The sequence below is a fragment of the Oncorhynchus mykiss genome, chromosome 22 (assembly GCF_013265735.2).
Source record: "Oncorhynchus mykiss isolate Arlee chromosome 22, USDA_OmykA_1.1, whole genome shotgun sequence".
Taxonomy (NCBI): domain Eukaryota; kingdom Metazoa; phylum Chordata; class Actinopteri; order Salmoniformes; family Salmonidae; genus Oncorhynchus; species Oncorhynchus mykiss.
Genome location: NC_048586.1, coordinates 28,996,692 through 29,017,860, shown reverse-complemented (window position 1 = coordinate 29,017,860; position 21,169 = coordinate 28,996,692). Strand labels below are relative to the sequence as shown.

Genomic DNA, 21,169 nt, shown 5'->3' with positions numbered 1-21,169 from the left:
CATCACTTGTAAAAAAAGGTTTCAGCTTTGGTTTCCCTCTACATGTTGATGCCAAAGGATCAGTAGGTCCTTTAGAGTCAACATAAAGCCAGCAGTCAGAAGTTGCTTTTGCCAAAATATTTGTTTTGAGCTAAACAGACACATCAGAACCTCTCTCTGCCATGGTGTGTGTTGGTTGTCTCATCCTCCAGGTCTGGAGCTCACAGTGTGGGAGTCAGTGATAGGAAATCAATGAGTGGTTAATATTAGTGCAGTGTGCAAGAGGCCAACTCTCAATCAATGTGTCGTAGAGGGAAATACAAACAGCTAAACAGTTAGCCTTAAGCCTTCACATGTCATGACCAATCGAACAGGAAGTGGACAGACGGATACTCAGACACAGGGTGTTCTGGGTAAGAAAAGGTAATGTAGGGGATAATATATAAAGTCATAATATCTGGTGACATGATGCCTTCAAATTAGTAATGTAGAGGGAATTTTACAAATTGAGTTTTTCTCCAGATGAATGGTGAGACAAAAGGCTGGTTCACCTTGTGACAGACAGGCTTCCTTTAGGGTTCAGGTCTAGCACGAGAGCTGTCAGCCTGAGACAGCCTGGAGAAACAAACACAGCCTTCGATACATCACACACAGCATGCACACACCAGCTCTCCAGTGACTGGCTGGCTCATATAACTGATTGTACACCTCAGGCTTCATCTTGCCAATATGACACTGGCACCATGAGAACTGAATGAACGAACCAAGTACAACCATTTCTGAGGCTGTGTTTTAGGCACTTTTAACCAGGGATTGAAGGGTAACATTAATGATGAGGATGGATGTCTTGTCTGTTGACCCTCTACTCTCTCCTGTCCAGGTAGACATGTACATTTAATCAAGGCTTTCCTTTCTTTGGGATCAGAGGTAGAGGTCTGGTCATCCTCATTCTAACAAGAGGTGTCCGTCTACACATAAACAGGACTAACGTTATTCATCTAGACAGTGATAATGGGTTAACATGCATCCCTTAGATCACTTCACTATTCCCTTTTTCTTTACAAAGCTCTCCTACACAAGCTTCCAACTTACCTAACTCTGTGGGTGAAGTATAAAGACATGAGTTACCAAACCCGTTCACAGGGTTGGTTAACTCGATGTTCCTCAGGTCTTCACCGGATTAGGTAAATCTGCTTGAAGTTTTAATGCAACTTACTGCTGGAATAATTTACAAAACTTATTACAATTGGATGTTCTGGTGCCACTCGGGCAATTTAAAGTGTTGATTGAGGACCTAGTAGCCAAGGAATGTAATTGCTTTTCTTACATTTCTTGTTGTGCTGTATTCAGATTTTTTTTGCATTGTATTGATTGTTGTTTTGTTTCACATTGTACTGATTGTTGTTTTGTTTCACATTGTATTGATTGTTGTTTTGTTTCACATCGTATTGATTGTTGTTTTGTTTCACATTGTATTGATTGTTGTTTTGTTTCACATTGTACTGATTGTTGTTTTGTTTCACATTGTATTGATTGTTGTTTTGTTTCACATTGTATTGATTGTTGTTTTGTTTCACATCGTACTGATTGTTGTTTTGTTTCACATTGTATTGATTGTTGTTTTGTTTCACATCGTACTGATTGTTGTTTTGTTTCACATCGTACTGATTGTTGTTTTGTTTCACATTGTATTGATTGTTGTTTTGTTTCACATCGTATTGATTGTTGTTTTGTTTCACATTGTATTGATTGTTGTTTTGTTTCACATCGTATTGATTGTTGTTTTGTTTCACATTGTATTGATTGTTGTTTTGTTTCACATTGTATTGATTCACATCGTACTGATTGTCGTTTTGTTTCACATTGTATTGATTGTTGTTTTGTTTCACATTGTACTGATTGTTGTTTTGTTTCACATTGTATTGATTGTTGTTTTGTTTCACATTGTATTGATTGTTGTTTTGTTTCACATTGTATTGATTGTTGTTTTGTTTCACATTGTATTGATTGTTGTTTTGTTTCACATTGTATTGATGGTTGTTTTGTTTCACATCGTACTGATTGTTGTTTTGTTTCACATCGTATTGATTGTTGTTTTGTTTCACATTGTATTGATTGTTGTTTTGTTTCACATCGTACTGATTGTTGTTTTGTTTCACATTGTACTGATTGTTGTTTTGTTTCACATCGTATTGATTGTTGTTTTGTTTCACATTGTATTGATTGTTGTTTTGTTTCACATTGTACTGATTGTTGTTTTGTTTCACATTGTATTGATTGTTGTTTTGTTTCACATCGTATTGATTGTTGTTTTGTTTCACATTGTACTGATTGTTGTTTTGTTTCACATTGTATTGATTGTTGTTTTGTTTCACATTGTATTGATTGTTGTTTTGTTTCACATTGTATTGATTGTTGTTTTGTTTCACATTGTACTGATTGTTGTTTTGTTTCACATTGTATTGATTGTTGTTTTGTTTCACATTGTATTGATTGTTGTTTTGTTTCACATTGTACTGATTGTTGTTTTGTTTCACATTGTATTGATTGTTGTTTTGTTTCACATTGTATTGATTGTTGTTTTGTTTCACATTGTATTGACTGTTGTTTTGTTTCACATTGTACTGATTGTTGTTTTGTTTCACATTGTATTGATTGTTGTTTTGTTTCACATTGTATTGATTGTTGTTTTGTTTCACATTGTATTGATTCACATCGTACTGATTGTTGTTTTGTTTCACATTGTATTGATTCACATTGTACTGACTGTTGTTTTGTTTCACATTGTATTGATTGTTGTTTTGTTTCACATTGTACTGATTGTTGTTTTGTTTCACATTGTATTGATTGTTGTTTTGTTTCACATTGTATTGATTGTTGTTTTGTTTCACATTGTATTGATTGTTGTTTTGTTTCACATCGTACTGATTGTTGTTTTGTTTCACATCGTACTGATTGTTGTTTTGTTTCACATTGTATTGATTGTTGTTTTGTTTCACATTGTATTGATTGTTGTTTTGTTTCACATTGTATTGATTGTTGTTTTGTTTCACATTGTACTGATTGTTGTTTTGTTTCACATTGTATTGATTGTTGTTTTGTTTCACATTGTATTGATTGTTGTTTTGTTTCAAATTGTACTGATTGTTGTTTTGTTTCACATTGTATTGATTGTTGTTTTGTTTCACATTGTACTGATTGTTGTTTTGTTTCACATTGTATTGATTGTTGTTTTGTTTCACATTGTATTGATTGTTGTTTTGTTTCACATTGTATTGATTCACATCGTACTGATTGTTGTTTTGTTTCACATTGTATTGATTGTTGTTTTGTTTCACATTGTATTGATTGTTGTTTTGTTTCACATTGTACTGATTGTTGTTTTGTTTCACATTGTATTGATTGTTGTTTTGTTTCACATTGTACTGATTGTTGTTTTGTTTCACATTGTATTGATTGTTGTTTTGTTTCACATTGTATTGATTGTTGTTTTGTTTCACATCATACTGATTGTTGTTTTGTTTCACATTGTATTGATTGTTGTTTTGTTTCACATTGTACTGATTGTTGTTTTGTTTCACATTGTATTGATTGTTGTTTTGTTTCACATTGTATTGATTGTTGTTTTGTTTCACATTGTATTGATTGTTGTTTTGTTTCACATTGTATTGATTGTTGTTTTGTTTCACATCATACTGATTGTTGTTTTGTTTCACATTGTATTGATTGTTGTTTTGTTTCACATTGTACTGATTGTTGTTTTGTTTCACATTGTATTGATTGTTGTTTTGTTTCACATTGTATTGATTGTTGTTTTGTTTCACATCGTACTGATTGTTGTTTTGTTTCACATTGTATTGATTGTTGTTTTGTTTCACATTGTATTGATTGTTGTTTTGTTTCACAGCATCATTATCACAGATAGGAGATGAAATGAGTCTGCTACTGAGACCTAGTCTATGTAATACATGTATCATATTAGTCTATGTACTAAATGTATCATATTAGTCTATGTACTAAATGTATCATATTAGTCTATGTACTAAATGTATCATATTAGTCTATGTACTAAATGTATCATATTAGTCTATGTACTAAATGTATCATATTAGTCTATGTACTAAATGTATCATATTAGTCTATGTACTAAATGTATCATATTAGTCTATGTACTAAATGTATCATATTAGTCTATATACTAAATGTATCATATTAGTCTATGTACTAAATGTATCATATTAGTCTATGTACTAAATGTATCATATTAGTCTATGTACTAAATGTATCATATTAGTCTATATACTAAATGTGTCATATTAGTCTATGTACTAAATGTATCATATTAGTCTATGTACTAAATGTATCATATTAGTCTATATACTAAATGTATCATATTAGTCTATGTACTAAATGTATCATATTAGTCTATGTACTAAATGTATCATATTAGTCTATGTACTAAATGTATCATATTAGTCTAAGTAATAAATGTATCATATTAGTCTATGTACTAAATGTATCATATTAGTCTATGTACTAAATGTATCATATTAGTCTATGTACTAAATGTATCATATTAGTCTATGTAATACATGTGTCATATTAGTCTATATACTAAATGTATCATATTAGTCTATGTAATAAATGTATCATATTAGTCTATGTAATAAATGTATCATATTAGTCTATGTAATAAATGTATCATATTAGTCTATGTACTAAATGTATCATATTAGTCTATGTACTAAATGTATCATATTAGTCTATGTACTAAATGTATCATATTAGTCTATGTACTAAATGTATCATATTAGTCTATGTAATAAATGTATCATATTAGTCTATATACTAAATGTATCATATTAGTCTATATACTAAATGTATCATATTAGTCTATATACTAAATGTATCATATTAGTCTATGTACTAAATGTATCATATTAGTCTATGTAATAAATGTATCATATTAGTCTATATACTAAATGTATCATATTAGTCTATATACTAAATGTATCATATTAGTCTATATACTAAATGTATCATATTAGTCTATGTACTAAATGTATCATATTAGTCTATGTAATAAATGTATCATATTAGTCTATATACTAAATGTATCATATTAGTCTATGTAATAAATGTATCATATTCCTCTCCTTCCAGTAAACTGCATTTCTGGCAGTATTAACTGGTGTATCGATGTCCAGTCTAAAGCGTTAGTTCAGGTTAATTCCCGGCTATAGCTGTGCTGTAATAACTACTAGTATTTATGTTCCTGTCTGACAGCACTGGCGTTAATAAACTCTGTTTGCACCCGAGGGAGGCAGGCAGGCAGGCTCTTGTGTGTGTGTGTGTGTGTGTGTGTGTGTGTGTGTGTGTGTGTGTGTGTGTGTGTCTGTTTGTGTGTGTTTGTGTGTGTGCGTGTCTGTTTGTGTGTGTGATCTCTCTGTAACTAACCTGCAGCTCGAATGGAATCTGCCAGAAGGCAATAGTTAGCCCAACAAGCACTTGTAACAGTGCCGCATGGCTTTCAATGTAAATAGATTATATCGACACCAACCATACTGCTGAGTCAATTCCACATCCTCCATACCTAATTCAAGATGGAAGCACCCGTTACTCACACTGTCTTACTGTCTCTATGTGAATCTGTTGCCACAGAGATGAAAAGAAGATGGTAGCCACTAGCCTGTAGCTGCTTTTATCTCTCTTATTTTTATGCCTCTGTTGTGGAAAACCCAGTACATCTCTAACAACATTGTGCTCATACACACACGCACACACACCAATCCGGAAGGAGGAGGAGAAGGGCGTCGGCTAGTGGGTGGAGTCTCCCGGTCCATCCCATTTCTCATACCGGCTAATGGAGACACAATACATGTCTGGCCCCTTCTTTTCCTTTCCTCCATCTTGAGGAGAGGAGCGCAGCACTTAGAGTAATGTAAATACCGCTGGCTATTTCTAGACCTCCTCACCCTTACTGCTTTGACTGAAGAAGCACTACATCAACGGAGCTGCATTGCTGTAAATTACATCATTCTCTTACTCTCTTTCTATTTCACAACGTTGAGGTCTTCATTGTTATTCTACAATGTAGAAAATAGTAAAAATAAAGAAAAGCCTTGAACTGTACAGCATATCCAATGTCAATTGTGTTAGTCCGTCAAGTGCATGGGCATGAGTTATACCTCTGTGATGTTAGCCTGAAGGGGGTGTGAACAGAAGTGGAGTCCAATGTTCACCAGTATTTCCCCTAGTGATTTCTATCAAGGCTGCCAACAGCAGCATTCTATTGAGGTCTTCCCACACACACAGGTACAAATGTAGCATCTTAATTTGATCACCCTGTTGCCGGAGAACAGTCCTGCAATCCTACATCTGTACGCATGTACATAAACTCACACCATCAGACACATCACCCACTGTGTCTGTGTTTAATTATCCTGATGGAGTGGAGTGACCTTGGTTTTCCCAATACTCTGTGATGAGTTCATGGCCCAGGGGTTGAGGGGAGAACAAACAGTAGTCTGTTGCTACTTCACACCCCAACCAAGGTTGTTGAAATGAATGAGCTAACTGGATCAGGGGCCAGATGGGGTCAGGGCATGGGAGGAAGTCTTGTATTCAGGTCAGTGTGAAGCATCAGGTTAGGCGTGTCAGTGGTTTGGTTTGGCATTACAGAAGGCCGTCAGGGTGTGTGTCTGTCTGTTTGGCATTACAGAAGGCCGTCAGGGTGTGTGTCTGTCTGTTTGGCATTACAGAAGGCCGTCAGGGTGTGTGTCTGTCTGTTTGGCATACAGAAGGCCGTCAGGGTGTGTGTCTGTCTGTTTGGCATTATATAAGGCCGTCAGGGTGTGTGTCTGTCTGTTTGGCATTACAGAAGGCCGTCAGGTTGTGTGTCTGTCTGTTTGGCATTACAGAAGGCCGTCAGGGTGTGTGTCTGTCTGTTTGGCATTACAGAAGGCCGTCAGGGTGTGTGTCTGTCTGTTTGGCATTACATAAGGCCGTCAGGGTGTGTGTCTGTCTGTTTGGCATTACAGAAGGCCGTCAGGGTGTGTTTCTGTCTGTTTGGCATTATATAAGGCCGTCAGGGTGTGTGTCTGTCTGTTTGGCATTACAGAAGGCCGTCAGGGTGTGTCTGTCTGTTTGGCATTACAGAAGGCCGTCAGTGTGTGTCTGTCTGTTTGGCATGAGAGTGCTTCATCTGGGGTTCTGGAAAAAGGCATCAATCAAAGACCAACACAGAATATAATAACCATCACTGCTGTCAGAGCTGCCAATCACACACACACACACACACACCCCATATTGGCATATCAGCAGAGAAATCAGTCTGTCTTTTCACTGTTCGCTAAAAAGTGGGTTTGATGCCCTGATTGGAGATCACAGAGGTAGGGCTACACATAAATACCAACAAAATCACTGGAGCTGAAAAGATTGTTTAGAGAGTAAAGGGAAGACCTTGGCCCATCTCACTTACCGTGGTACGTTACCCAGAGCTATCAAATCAGCCATTCAGCCCTCTCTTTATACCAGCTGTTTACAGCTCTCACACTGCACTGGTTATATGTAATACACAAAAACAATGAAAGACAAATGATCAATGTGCTAAATAATATCATTTATTTACCTCACATTTTAATCACCATAATTTTATAGACACTGCATAAATAAATGAATAATTATGTAGCTGTAATTTCACCTCACTAAACGGATAAATAATTGATAACGTTGCATTGAAACGTATATTCCATTTGTTCATATGCTGACTTTGTTGGTATATACATGTATCACACATAAATATATATTTCCATTTACGACATAGAAGCACATTTAGTATAGCCAGCCGAGCAACTGATGTGATTATGTTTTTTATTCTTTCATTTTGATTTGGTTTTCCAGTGATACTGTAGCACATAAGACAGCATGAAGCCTGGTCTCCTGGTTGAAGGAGAGGAAACTTTACATTCACATTACATTCTAAACAGACTGCCTGACACACAAGTCCACTCTGACACTTTGCATAGCATCAGACCAGCTCCCAATACTACCCAAATTAAGGCCATAATTCAAACAGATTAAAATGATATATTAAGACCAGCAAATGTTTACTAACAAATACTATTTGAGAGGAGTGAAGCAGAGAATAGAAATACTCAACAACATCGAAACAACAACCAAATTTCCCATCATCATCTCAAATCTGCATTTTGACATGTTTTCTCTGACCAACCTATTGGTCAACAGACCTTCCTCAGCGTTTAGGGCTGGTTCGAGGCATAAGAGACATAAGCTTAGGGCCCCTGGCTGCTAGGGGGTCTCCCCACAAATGTCTTAAAAAGGAAGTCGGTCAGGGTCTCAACTTACTGTTGACAGTTAGAATAGTATAATACACCAGGTGCGATTTAGAAATGTGGTTGTGTATCAGCAGTTTTTTCTTCTTGTGTCAGTTCACTGACTACGTTTCCATCCAGCCATTTCATGAGCATCAATTACCTGACGCATAAACAAGTCACGACTGGGCTGATGGAAACAAGAAATGCCGATACAATTTTATAAATGCCAACAGACAATGTTGGTTCAACATGGTGTGATCTTCTTGTGTCTGTAAAATGAATTATGTGAGAAATGGTAGTGGAAGCGCCTTTATGCGCAAATATTGGTATAATAACCATCCTATCGAAGTAAACTTGGAGTGATGCAATGATATATTGTGTGGTCCTCCCACTACGACTCGGAAAATCATGCAGTTTATTAGGCTGCAGTTGAAATAAGTTATGATGAACTTCACACAGTGGGTGAATGTGCAAGGTGATGAATTTGATGCTCCTTTCCAAAAAATATTGAGGGTCTTCTTCTGGTGACATGATCGATTCCTGGCTGCCGTTTGAAAAACACACTCTTATCCATAATAATCTCATAACATAGGTAATCTACCTGCACTGTATCTGCCAGCTGTTGGCTAGAGCACACGTGCCAAGACCGGAGTGAATACATTATATAACTCAAAAGGTTTCGTGACAAGACCAGAGTGAATACATTATATAACTCAAAAGGTTTCGTGACAAGACCAGAGTGAATACATTATATAACTCAAAAGGTTTCGTGACAAGACCAGAGTGAATACATTATATAACTCAAAAGGTTTCGTGACAAGACCAGAGTGAATACATTATATAACTCAAAAGGTTTTGTGACAAGACCATCAGTAGAGCTGAAAATGTGATTGAAACCCATCTAACTCTTATTTTTCATTTGGTACTGTTAAATGGAAATTGAACCACAAAAGTTATTTCCATCTACATTACGTCACGCACAGTATTTTAAAGGCAAAAAGTAAGTTTAATGGAAACACATCTCTGGTGCAAAATAAGCATATTATTTTATGCAGGTTTTAGAATATCTGCATGAAAATCTGTCGAAATTGGATGGAAACCTAGCTACTGACAGCCACTCAGTTAGCCATGTCAGCTAACAATTTTTAGAGTGGTAGTTAAACTCGTCAGCTATCTAAACTTGTAGTAATCATGGCCGAATACCAAATGCCCAGGGGACCTGACCTCCAGCAGGCCCCCATTGATTTTGTTTGGCATTCTCAGTGAGATATCATATTAACATGGCATAATTCATTACAAAATGTGTAGAATTGCAGGAAATTTGCTTTAAAACTGCAAAAATATCTTTCCACCCCATGGTAAAAATGGATAAAATTGCAGTAGAACTGCAAAACAATCTCTCTGCCTCACGGCAAAATGTGTACTATTGCATGAAATGTGTTATAAATTGGAACATTTTCACTACACTTCCTGTAGAATCTCAGGAAATGAAGTTTAAAACATAAAACATGGGCTCCCCAAAAGGCTAGAGCCGGGCCCTGTCAGCGTTCACCTATCATTCACTCAGCATAGGACCTGCTCAGCTTCCAATCAATACAACCACTGATACCAAAACAACCAGTGCTGTTCTTTCCCTGTCTCAGCTCATAACCAGCTTGGAACACCAATCAAATGTTCTTGGGGCAGACGGACGGAGAAGAATCGAATCGTTCGTGCAAACGGGTTATTGATACGATCCCTGGAGGAGCAATCTCAGCCTCCCCAACCCCTCTGCCGCTCTGCTGCTGCTCTGCACTCAATAACAGTTTAGAGAAGGTAACAAACGATTATAGGGCCCATCTCAAATGGTACCCTATTTCCTATATTGCACACTACCTAACCTTATGTGGCTCTGGCCAAAAGTAGTGCACTATATAGGGAATATGGTGTCATTTCTAATGCAGATGGATGAAAACCACAGCTAGGTCCACTTTCAACCAGTATAGCCATTAATACAGTATTTGTATGTCTTGTCACCTATATTGCTGACACACGGTAGTTTCTCAGTAAAAATGTGATGTAAGACTGTGAAATATAGCAAGTGTTCCGCTCCAACACAACAGCACAGTATTGAACCTCTCCACCTGCAGAGAGGAGGATTTTGGGACATGGACAACATGGAATAGGAGTTTCCCTTCTCAGCTCTGTTCAAATCCGGTTACTATGCAAATATTGTTAACACTGAGTATTCTGAACTGTACCAGCTTATTGTGTGGAAATTAGATTATGAGCACACAACATAAAAACAAACTGAAATGTTGTGTTTTTGCTATCAAGATAAAAAACAATCAACAGTTTGGAATGATTTGTAATGACATATATATTTAAAGCATGGACCCTAAAAACAGTATTGCTGTATTAGTAAGTTAATTCTAAGCAAATTAGGAAATAATCTAAATAAATAAATAAAATAATCTAAAGCTGATTTCAGACACATAACTAATGGATATTAATTTGTTCACGCACGCACGCACACACGCACGCACGTACACACGTACACACACACACAATTAAATATTGCATTATATCACCCTCTGGGCTGGCATCCATCTCAGAGCTCCCTATTGACACATACAGACAGTTATATTTTATACCTTGATTACCTTACCTTTATAATGACTCCATTTACTGTAGCAGCACTGAGAACAGAAAACTAAAATGGCCGTGGCGTCTGATTCGCAGAGAGTCAGTCAGTGGTTGATATGATGAGAACACGACGGGGCTGGATGGCTGGACAGACATGGTCTGGGCCTGGGTTCAAGGATCTACATCAGGGCTGGCTAACCCTTCTGCTGGAGAGCAATTGGTATGCAGGCTTTTGCTCCAGCCCTACTGTAGCACACCTGGTTGAGCTATTAAAGATGCTGATTAGTAGCGTCAGGTATGTTAGAGCAAGGCTGCAGCAAAATTCTGCAGGAGGGTAGGTACCCAGGAGGGCTGGTTCTAGTCAGTTCTGGGTCTAGGTCTGGCTCTGGGTCCTGGGCTTTGGGTCCTGGTCTCTACTCCTGGTCGTTGTTTAAGGACTCGGGGCTGGACTCCTCGTCATCACTGAGAGCCTCTGTGTTTGTAAACGCCCCGGCCAGTGAGGTGCTGAGGTGCGTTTTGACCGGCGCCATCTCCGACAGGATGATGTTGTCGTTACTGACCAACGTGGTCTTGTCCATGATCTCCTTACTGTGTTTGGACACCACAGCATCCATGAAGTCATACTTATGAGACAGAGTCCCAGACTCAAACAGGTACTTGAGCAGGTAGGAGAAGGCCACGTTACCCAGGAAGGAGGCCAGCATGGAGACCGTTTTAAAGGGGAAGCGTTGCTGGATGAAGTACTCCACGTCTCCAGTCAGGTGGTGGATCTTTTCCTGTTGCACCCACCCGGGGTAGTAGATAAAGGGGGGTAGTTTGAGGTAGGGCTCCCCTCCCCCGATACGCAGCAGCAGACCGAAGATGTAGCCGGCCACCGAGCCGTACGTGTTGGTTCCTTTGATGAAGAGCACGCTGAGCAGCTGGGGGAAGATGATAACATAGACCAGGTCGGAGCTCAGGTACCACAGGCCGTACACTGTCCCTGTGAGCAACGCCATGGCCGTGGCCAGAGCTCCAAACACAAAGATGGTGATACGCATCACCCACACGATCTCACGGTCTGTTGCCTATTGGGGTTAAGGAGAAGGAAAGGGGAGGAGGGACTTTAGTGTTTGTATCTGTGTGCATTTATGTATCTTGTGTTTCCTGTGTGTTTATTGTGCGTGCCTGCATATGTACAGTGGGGTAAAAAAGTATTTAGTCAGCCACCAATTGTGCAAGTTCTCCCACTTAAAAATATGAGAGAGGCCTGTAATTTTCATCATAGGTACACTTCAACTATGGCAGACAAAACGAGAAAAAAAAATCCAGAAAATCACATTGTAGGATTTTTTATGAATTTATTTGCAAATTATGGTGGAAAATAATTATTTGGTCAATAACAAAAGTTTATCTCAATACTTTGTTATATACCATTTGTTGGCAATGACAGAGGTCAAACGTTTTCTGTAAGTCTTCACAAGGTTTTCACACACTGTTGCTGGTATTTTGGCCCATTCCTCCATGCAGATCTCCTCTAGAGCAGTGATGTTTTGGGGCTGTTGCTGGGCAACACGGACTTTCAACTCCCTCCAAAGATTTTCTATGGGGTTGAGATCTGGAGACTGGCTAGGCCACGACAGGACCTTGAAATGCTTCTTACGAAGCCACTCCTTCGTTGCCCGGGCGGTGTGTTTGGGATCATTGTCATGCTGAAAGACCCAGCCACGTTTCATCTTCAATGCCCTTGCTGATGGAAGGAGGTTTTCACTCAAAGTCTCATGATACATGGCCCCATTCATTCTTTCCTTTACACGGATCAGTCGTCCTGGTCCCTTTGCAGAAAAACAGCCCCAAAGCATGATGTTTCCACCCCCATGCTTCACAGTAGGTATGGTGTTCTTTGGATGCAACTCAGCATTCGTTGTCCTCCAAACACGACGAGTTGAGTTTTTACCAAAAAGTTATATATTGGTTTCATCTGACCATATGACATTCTCTCAATCTTCTTCTGGATCATCCAAATGCTCTCTAGCAAACTTCAGACGGGCCTGGACATGTACTGGCTTAAGCAGGGGGACACGTCTGGCACTGCAGGATTTGAGTCCCTGGCGGCGTAGTGTGTTACTGATGGTAGGCTTTGTTACTTTGGTCCCAGCTCTCTGCAGGTCATTCACCGTTCTTGTGATCATTTTGACCCCACGGGGTGAGATCTTGCGTGGAGCCCCAGATCGTTATCAGTGGTCTTGTATGTCTTCCATTTCCTAATAATTGCTCCCACAGTGTATTTCTTCAAACCAAGCTGCTTACCTATTGCAGATTCAATCTTCCCAGCCTGGTGCAGGTCTACAATTTTGTTTCTGGTGTCCTTTGACAGCTCTTTGGTCTTGGCCATAGTGGAGTTTGGAGTGTGACTGTTTGAGGTTGTGGACAGGTGTCTTTTATACTGATAACAAGTTCAAACAGGTGCCATTAATACAGGTAACGAGTGGAGGACAGAGGAGCCTCTTAAAGAAGAAGTTACAGGTCTGTGAGAGCCAGAAATCTTGCTTTTTTGTAGGTGACCAAATACTTATTTTCCACCATAATTTGCAAATAAATTCATTAAAAATCCTACAATGTGATTTTCTGGATTTTTTTCTCATTTTGTCTGTCATAGTTGAAGTGTACCTATGATGAAAATTACAGGCCTCTCTCATCTTTTTAAGTGGGAGAACTTGCACAATTGGTGGCTGACTAAATACTTTTTTGCCCCACTTTATGTATGTGTGTGTGTGTGTGTGCACTCACAGACTGTCTGAAGGCCAGCTTGTAGATGTTTCTGGCGAACATTGAACTGGCTGAAAGGATGGAGGAGTCCGCTGATGACATCACAGCGGCAGACACCGCCCCCAGACCAAAGAAGGAGATCCAGGGTGGGCACAGGTGCTGCAGCACGATGGGCAGGATCATATCTGATTGGTCCTTCTCTTTGGGAGGAATTGCCCCGTATGTAGTCTGGTTCCAGTCTGGGGAATACAACAGACAGTAGTTTACGTACTTTTGGGCCAAAATGTTTATGGGCGGGGTTTATTAAATGTATATGGGCGGGGTTTATCAAATGTATATGGGCAGGGTTTATAAAATGTATATGGGCAGGGTTTATCAAATGTATATGGGCGGGGTTTATCAAATGTATATGGGCGGGGTTTATCAAATGTATATGGGCGGGGTTTATCAAATGTATATGGGCAGGGTTTATAAAATGTATATGGGCAGGGTTTATAAAATGTATATGGGCAGGGTTTATAAAATGTATATGGGCAGGGTTTATAAAATGTATATGGGCAGGGTTTATAAAATGTATATGGGCAGGGTTTATAAAATGTATATGGGCAGGGTTTATCAAATGTATATGGGCAGGGTTTACTCAAATCCGTACATACAACAGATGTGATTCAATCTGTCTGTTAGAAAATATCTCTAGTCTCAAAGCCATAGTACGACACTATTCTGAACGTTGTCATTTCATCAGTGATGACAGGAACTGCATGTATCTCAACAGGAATAAATAATAAATCCCCACAACACCAGAACATATATCTGCCATCTGAATACCTCCTCTCCCCCTCCATTCTACCACTTCCCCCTTCTCCTCACTCGTCCATGTCAGTCATACCCCTAGTCAGTCAGTCTCACTCTCCTTCTCACTTCTGGACTTTAACAAACAGCTGTTGATTAACAGTGACTTTGATGAAGAATCTTCAGATCAACCTAATTAATTAGTATTCCTCCTGATGTAATATTGACAGAAATCACATCTCCTAATGAATCCCTCTTCGTGCTGTATGACAGGAGCCGTCTGGTGTTGTTTACATCCCACTGTATCCTGCCTACTGGTGTATACATCTGAGCTGAGATACATTGTAGAAACAAGCTAATAGAGAAAGATGGGGCTTTTTATCATACTTCCCATTAGTAAATAATGTGAGTGGATTCATGGATATGAACAACGTAATGAATGAGAAAATATGTGTGAGACAAATGTTTGTGTGTGTGTATGTGAGTGCCTGTGTATATGTGAGTATGTGCGTGCCTGTGTGCGTGTGTATGTGTGTTTACCTGTGGAGGCCCCTATCGCTCCTATGAGGACGGAGGGGACAGCCATGACCAGGCAACCAGCGGCAGCGATGAAGGACAGAACCTGGGCGTACGTAGCTGAAGAGGCAGAGAGAACCCGTTGAAAATACACCTGCCACGGAATCCCCCCCAACATCTAGGGACAGAAACACCACAGTCAATACACAACAAACCAACGCACAGCTTTATAATGAATACATACTCCAAACCTAAGCATAATTACATTATAGTCAATATAATTGACTGATGATTATAGTGTCTGATGACATACCAGAAGACAGAAGTTGTCGATCCACATCCAGGTGTCTGCTGAGTCTATCTTACCCAGCCAGGGTGTCTGGTACACAGCCTCTTTAGCTGTCACACTGATGCTTGACACCGCTGGGTTGGACAGGGCAAACGGCACACTGACCCACTGAGAGAGAGCGAGAGAGAGAGAGATGAGGGGAAGGGTGGGGGGGTTTCAGCACCATGATCAGCGCTGGAGAGTACATCATCCTGGAGTTGTATGGCAAAGGAGGAAGTACGCTTTGTGTTGGACTCACCAGTCCCAGGAAGATACAGAAGAGCTGCACCACGTCAGTGTAGGCCACAGAGTACAGGCCTCCTACCAGGGTGTAGAAGATGGCTATCAGGGCTGAGATCACCACCGACATGTTGATGTCAATGTCCACAATCACACTCAGAGTAGCTCCTAGACAAAACACAGGGACACACACACACATCAGCAGCAGGTATGAAGTCAGGTCTGATGTGTCAAATAAATAAACATGTGGTGCTACAGTCTAACGCCTGATTATTGAAGAATGTATAGCCTATTCATTTTCCTCATCTCTCCCTTTTCAATAAGGATTTTTCATTTGAATAATGGAGTTAAAATCGTATGGTTCCCAAGCCTACCCAGGGCTGACAAGATGGCGGCAGACCAGAAGATCTCCCCCATGAGCGCGGGAATGAAGAGCAGCCCCCCCATGCGCTTCCCATATATCTGCTGGAACGGGTCCAGCATGGTGACGTAACCTCTGGAGCGCATGGGCTTGGCAAAGAACAGGCCACCTGGAGCACGAGAGAGACACCATTAACCAACATCGTCATTGAGATACTGGGTTGTCCCACAAAATGATTAGTGATTCATTTTAAGGTTCAAAAACAACAACAACCTGTGCCTCATTTTAATGTCAACCCTGTTACATGAAGTGAACTCTTGTTTTACTATGGTGAGAAACAATGAACATCTAATAGTCAAATCATAGTGTGAAAGCAAGTGAGCTGGTTCTACTCTTTTTGGCCATTTTCTGGTGTTTTGTAGTGAAAAACTGAGAGGGTCACGCTGTTACCCATAGATAGCCAGGCTAGAAATATTCTCACGTCAACGCTGTTACCCATAGATAGCCAGGCTAGAAATATTCTCACGTCAACGCTGTTACCCATAGATAGCCAGGCTAGAAATATTCTCACGTCAACGCTGTTACCCATAGATAGCCAGGCTAGAAATATTCTCACGTCAACGCTGTTACCCATAGATAGCCAGGCTAGAAATATTATCACGTCAACGCTGTTACCCATAGATAGCCAGTCTAGAAATATTCTCACGTCAACGCTGTTACCCATAGATAGCCAGGCTAGAAATATTCTCACGTCAACGCTGTTACCCATAGATAGCCAGGCTAGAAATATTATCACGTCAATGCTGTTACCCATAGATAGCCAGGCTAGAAATATTCTCACGTCAACGCTGTTACCCATAGATAGCCAGGCTAGAAATATTCTCACGTCAACGCTGTTACCCATAGATAGCCAGGCTAGAAATATTCTCACGTCAACGCTGTTACCCATAGATAGCCAGGCTAGAAATATTCTCACGTCAACGCTGTTACCCATAGATAGCCAGGCTAGAAATATTCTCACGTCAACGCTGTTACCCATAGATAGCCAGGCTAGAAATATTCTCACGTCAACGCTGTTACCCATAGATAGCCAGGCTAGAAATATTCTCACGTCAACGCTGTTACCCATAGATAGCCAGGCTAGAAATATTCTCACGTCAACGCTGTTACCCATAGATAGCCAGGCTAGTAATATTCTCACGTCAACGCTGTTACCCATAGATAGCCAGGCTAGAAATATTCTCACGTCAACGCTGTTACCCATAGATAGCCAGGCTAGAAATATTCTCACGTCAACGCTGTTACCCATAGATAGCCAGGCTAGAAATATTCTCACGTCAACGCTGTTACCCATAGATAGCCAGGCTAGAAATATTCTCACGTCAACGCTGTTACCCATAGATAGCCAGGCTAGTAATATTCTCACGTCAACGCTGTTACCCATAGATAGCCAGGCTAGAAATATTCTCACGTCAACGCTGTTACCCATAGATAGCCAGGCTAGAAATATTCTCACGTCAACGCTGTTACCCATAGATAGCCAGGCTAGAAATATTCTCACGTCAACGCTGTTACCCATAGATAGCCAGGCTAGAAATATTCTCACAATTTAAATGATTTGTGAAGCTGGCATTCAATGACCCCTCCCTGTTGCACACAACATGCTGCCATCACCCTTTAGCAAGGGGATTTATGGCTGATATAAGATGACATTTTCAACACTGTTACAGTCAACCCTGTTACTATATTTGACACTTAGGCTAATAGACACTTACTAGAGTATTTTTTCTATTTAACCTCTTGAGATGGGAAAACTCGTTTTTTTATGAAGTTGAACACATTTGAACACACAAGTATACATTTGGTGAAAGTTACACTATACTCAAAAGGCACCTAATTGGTGGAACGACGGTACTATCCTTCATTGATGATGATGAATCCCAACACAATTGGTTAGTGTCCTTACCTACTACCAGACTGAGGGCATATCCAAAGGGAGCTTGTGCCCAGGCAAGGCCGTAGTCAGGCAGGTAGACATACTCTGCCGTCCCGTTGATGTAGCCTCCGCCCACCCATGTAGCTGGAGGAGAGGTTCATCACATAGTTTAAGATATAAAAAAACATTTAACACACATTAATAAGCTTGCCTAAAAAAAATTATAATTGTTGAGATGTCTTTATAGTTTATGTTTTTCATAGACTTAATTTTAGAGCCACATTGTAGCCTTCAAATTAATTACACAAATAATATCCAATCATACAAACAATGTCAAATCTGATATATTTAGTGGAATAAATCACAGAACGTTAATAACCTAGTTCTTATTCCCAGTTAATAAAGCTAATGAATATGTCAGGATTGGTAAGTTATGAAACGGTTAACATAGATCAATTAGGCCACCATTATTTTCCTGAGCATTTCTGTAACTGGCGGAAAATAAATAATTGATGACTTTTCGCGCCTATAAAAGCCTGCACCTCCGGGGTCTGTTATTAAAATAGCATCAAAGAGATTAGTTAGGAAATGCTCTGGGTCTTTAATTAACTTTGGCGTCAATTAATGTTGTTCTCACTAAAACAAGGGAATAATTCTGATAATGAGACGGTGTGCATTTACAATAGCCCGTCGATACATTGTGTTCTCCAACTCGATACAACAGCTGTCGTTGAAATTTAGGTAATTGATTTTCGCGATGCCTATCGCAACAGTTGATAAAGGTCCGTGCGTAAAACCGGTCCGCGGTGCTGGTCTGACTGCTGTGTGGGGAAAAACAGTCATACAGGCATTTGTCTTATTACGTCAGTTTCCATTGTGTCATGAGGAACATGATTGATTTCAATTTCCCCATCACTAAACTGTCTCTAAAGTTGACAGCGGAAATATTTGGAAAGAAATGCAAGGTGCAATTCCTCTCCAACAATTCAGTCAATTTAGGAAGAAGTCCACATTTAAATGTAAACCATCCTCATAGGAAACAATTGTAGGTTTTCAAATCATGAATTAAATGTTATAAGCCAACCCAGCCCTGCCACAATCTCTCTCCAAGTCGCGAAGTCTAAAAACATGTCACAACTCACCCGTCATGGTGAATCCACCGACGAACAACCCAATGTCCCTCCCGCCCACCATGATGGTTTCACTGCGGTCCTGGCCCTCCGACACCCCTGAATTTTTGTTCTTCCACGCGGCCCATATCCCCACGGCCAGAATAAGCAAGTAGAAGATCACTATAGCCACGATCCCCTCAGCGTGGACGGCCATCCTCTTCCACTGCCGTGATCAGTCTCTGCGTGAGGAACGGCGTTTCATTGAGACCTGCGCCAGGGATGGAGAGGAAAAAGCCACTCAGCCACTCCCGGTAAAGTGGTCATCAGACGCACAATCAAACGTGTATCTTCTTAAGACAAACAGATGTAACTGTTTTATTACATAATTGGCTAAATAATAATTAGTTGAATTTGTATTGGCTATAATATTATTTGACCATTTGAGCTTTCTCTCTTTCCACTCTTTTGTTGAAGATTTTGTTTTATTTACATGTTAAAATAATGTAGGCTACATAATACACCCACGAATGATTATGGGTTTTACAATAATGTTTAAAGTAAAACAGGGATTGTGATTGTAACCATGTTTTATCAGATGTAGAAAAGGCTATGTTCTACACCGGTTTCACATGTGCGTAAAAGGCGCATTACGCATCGCGGAGAGCGCGCCCTACTAGGAAAATAAAGTGCTGAGACATTTTAACTGGATGTGTCTTTCGTGCCACACCAAAATCAAATCACTTTTCAGGTTTAATTCTTGCTGACGGCAGTGTTTCAGGAGCGACTAAAGCAGTAATATCGACTTCCTTTCAAAGACCCGCCGATCTCTCACACACACACTTAAACGTAATTTCAGCTAATGACTTCTACTTCAATTGAATGAAATCTGAGGCGACAGTTAATTAACAAACCGGTTGAAACATATATGTAAAGACAATTGTTTGGAGAACGAGGGAGTACCCTATCCAGGACACAGTGTGTGTTCCTCCTACCTTTATAGTTGGCTCTTAAATGGACCTCGGGCGGTGGTTGCAAAAGAGCGACCAACTGGATTTCCAGAGAATAATGGGTAAGATCCTGGTTTGAAAAATCTTAGAACTCAACGTAATCCACGCCACCCGTGTGTAATTCCCCGGTGTGGTTTATGAGAGGAATATTCGTCAGAGGGGGTGGGGGTATGGGCGTGAGAAACTGAAGGCGAGTGGTGGGTTTGGTTTATCAATAAAGGTGACAGGTTGTGTAGAGGCAGACAGTGAAGGTCTTCCAGGAAAGGACAGGAAAATAACTAATAGGTAATGGCATGACGCACACCCAGGGGAGAGATGTCCCCTAAAACGTCCGGTTTGAATAGACCCCGTTAACTCTCCAGGTTACATTTAGACGTGATTGACGTTTACACAGGGGCCTGTTGAGTGGAAATGAAAGCACTGGAATTTTTTTACGCGGGAGAATGTTGAGATAGTGGGCGGTTAGAATGCTGGACGGATGGCCTTTCTCTTGCTACATCCAGTAACATTTAAATTATTTATTTATCTGGTAAAACATGGGCCATTCTATGCAGGATAGTGTCTAACATTATAGCCATGGGCAATAGGAACGAGAATCAGTCAGACTGTTGGACATAAAAATACAAAAAAACACCAGGAAATATTTCCACGTGATTTTAATTTTGGTATATTCCCACAGATTATAGAGAGACGTGATCCTATACAAATGTAAGCAAGGTTTGAAATAATTATGTTTAAGTCAAATATATTTGTGTGGGCTTTTTGCAGTCAATTTGCAGTCTACAAATTATTTAGAATTATGTTCAGGCCCCCGACCATCCGCTCTAGTTGATGATCCCTGACCTACACCAACATTGTTCTACTTTCAGTGTGCATTTAGTAGCTCTGCGTGGTGTGCGTCAAGTTTTTGGAGATAGCTCATCGGGGATTTGGAGTATAAACTCGCAATTGTCAGATTGTTGCTGTCCACGGTACTGAAATTTGGAAACAACCACTTCCATCCAATCTACACTCTAAAAAGAAAAGATTCCTGGGGTATCCTTTAGGGGTTCTTCAAATTGAAACTGTGGGGGAACCCCTAGAAGTTCTTTGAAGAACCACTTTTTATTGATCCTCAAAGAACCTTTTGGAGAACGTTTTGAGGTTCATTTCTGAACTACCCCCCTGTTATTATTATTATTAATAATAT

At 39.9% G+C, this 21,169-nt stretch overlaps 1 protein-coding gene across 1 annotated transcript; it reads right to left on the bottom strand.

The window, feature by feature from the left end:
• Positions 1-7,579: 7,579 nt before the first annotated feature.
• Positions 7,580-20,098, bottom strand: LOC110501700 (high-affinity choline transporter 1-like). Its single transcript, XM_021579436.2, has 9 exons — positions 19,966-20,098; positions 19,004-19,241; positions 17,892-18,005; positions 15,939-16,094; positions 15,584-15,732; positions 15,310-15,453; positions 15,021-15,174; positions 13,710-13,927; positions 7,580-12,007 (listed from the first exon to the last, which is right to left on the bottom strand). The coding sequence occupies exons 2-9, from the start codon at positions 19,185-19,187 to the stop codon at positions 11,354-11,356; spliced, it is 1,773 nt and encodes a 590-aa protein (XP_021435111.2). The 5' UTR covers positions 19,188-19,241; positions 19,966-20,098; the 3' UTR covers positions 7,580-11,353.
• Between the last annotated feature and the right edge of the window lie 1,071 nt (positions 20,099-21,169).

What these genes read in the sequence shown, in the direction of transcription:
- LOC110501700 (XM_021579436.2), bottom strand. Translation starts at nt 19,187, where the DNA reads ATGGCCGTCCACGCTGAGGGGATCGTGGCTATAGTGATCTTCTACTTG. An exon ending in TCTGTATCTTCCTGGGACTG is followed by an intron (nt 15,454 to 15,583) that starts GTGAGTCCAACA and finishes GCTCTCTCTCAG; the next exon opens with TGGGTCAGTGTGCCGTTTGC. An exon ending in TCGACAACTTCTGTCTTCTG is followed by an intron (nt 15,175 to 15,309) that starts GTATGTCATCAG and finishes TTCTGTCCCTAG; the next exon opens with ATGTTGGGGGGGATTCCGTG.